General features: G+C 43.0%; 1 protein-coding gene across 1 annotated transcript; it reads right to left on the reverse strand.

Moving 5' to 3' along the window:
* Positions 1-25: 25 nt before the first annotated feature.
* LOC103399440 (ATP-dependent DNA helicase DDX11-like) lies at positions 26-748 on the reverse strand. The gene is made up of 4 exons (XM_008338131.2): positions 547-748; positions 380-454; positions 187-264; positions 26-99 (listed from the first exon to the last, which is right to left on the reverse strand). Exons 1-4 carry the CDS (start codon positions 658-660, stop codon positions 49-51), a joined length of 318 nt encoding a protein of 105 aa, XP_008336353.2. The 5' UTR covers positions 661-748; the 3' UTR covers positions 26-48.
* Positions 749-754: the final 6 nt, after the last annotated feature.

The raw sequence follows: 754 nt of genomic DNA on the forward strand, positions 1-754 counted from the left end.
AAAAAAACAACAAGTTTTAAGTTATGATTTACTACACATTTGTGAAACTTACTTGTAGCGGTCAGCATACTGGCTGAGCTGAGAGAAAGCCCGACTGAGCTGAAGGTTAAGAAGACTTGAGAACATCTCGGGGCCAACGACGGACTCATCAGATATGTGTAAAGAGAGTGGTTAAAATGTGTTTACCTGTGCTCCAGACACCTCCACGCTGTGTATACATGTGAGAGTGTCGCTGAGATTGTGGGCTTCATCTATGATCACCACCTGCAAAGACATGTTTGTAACATTAAAAATACAAATTAATCGCTGGGGAATGAAGTATTAGGTCGGATAACAGTGTGAAAAATGAAAGTATTGAAAAGTCAGAATCAGAAAATACCTGTCCTTTTAACTGGATTCCTGCCGCTTTTCTCGTGGCTTCATGAAGTACCATCTGATAAGGCAACACCACCAACTGCACAGATGTTTACAGGAAATGAAGAGCAAGTCAAATCTGCTCATGTACTGAAAATTCCATTTGACACTACAGCAAGCACGGTGTTGTACCTGTGCAGGTGGAATAGCCAGTCGTGTGGAATAGTAAGGACACGAACGAAATTCTTTGCCGAGCTTTAGCAATTGTTCAATGTCATGAACCAGCCCCAGAATTTCATCCCTCATTAGGTGCAGTGCAGTGGATTTATTGTAGGGACACACACTCTTTGCCGGGCCTCGTCTACTCTTAGCTCCTTCAACACTGGGCTGACCCTTATCT

This window comes from Cynoglossus semilaevis, unplaced genomic scaffold, assembly GCF_000523025.1.
Source record: "Cynoglossus semilaevis isolate Cse_v1.0 unplaced genomic scaffold, Cse_v1.0 C19016648, whole genome shotgun sequence".
In the NCBI taxonomy this organism is placed as follows: Eukaryota; Metazoa; Chordata; class Actinopteri; order Pleuronectiformes; family Cynoglossidae; genus Cynoglossus; species Cynoglossus semilaevis.

Excerpts from the sequence above, each read along its gene's own strand:
- LOC103399440 (XM_008338131.2), bottom strand. The coding sequence starts at position 660 with ATGAGGGATGAAATTCTGGGGCTGGTTCATGACATTGAACAATTGCTA. Across the intron at positions 455-546 it reads TGGCTATTCCACCTGCACAG|TTGGTGGTGTTGCCTTATCA; the intron begins GTACAACACCGT and ends ACATCTGTGCAG. Across the intron at positions 265-379 it reads GAATCCAGTTAAAAGGACAG|GTGGTGATCATAGATGAAGC; the intron begins GTATTTTCTGAT and ends ATGTCTTTGCAG.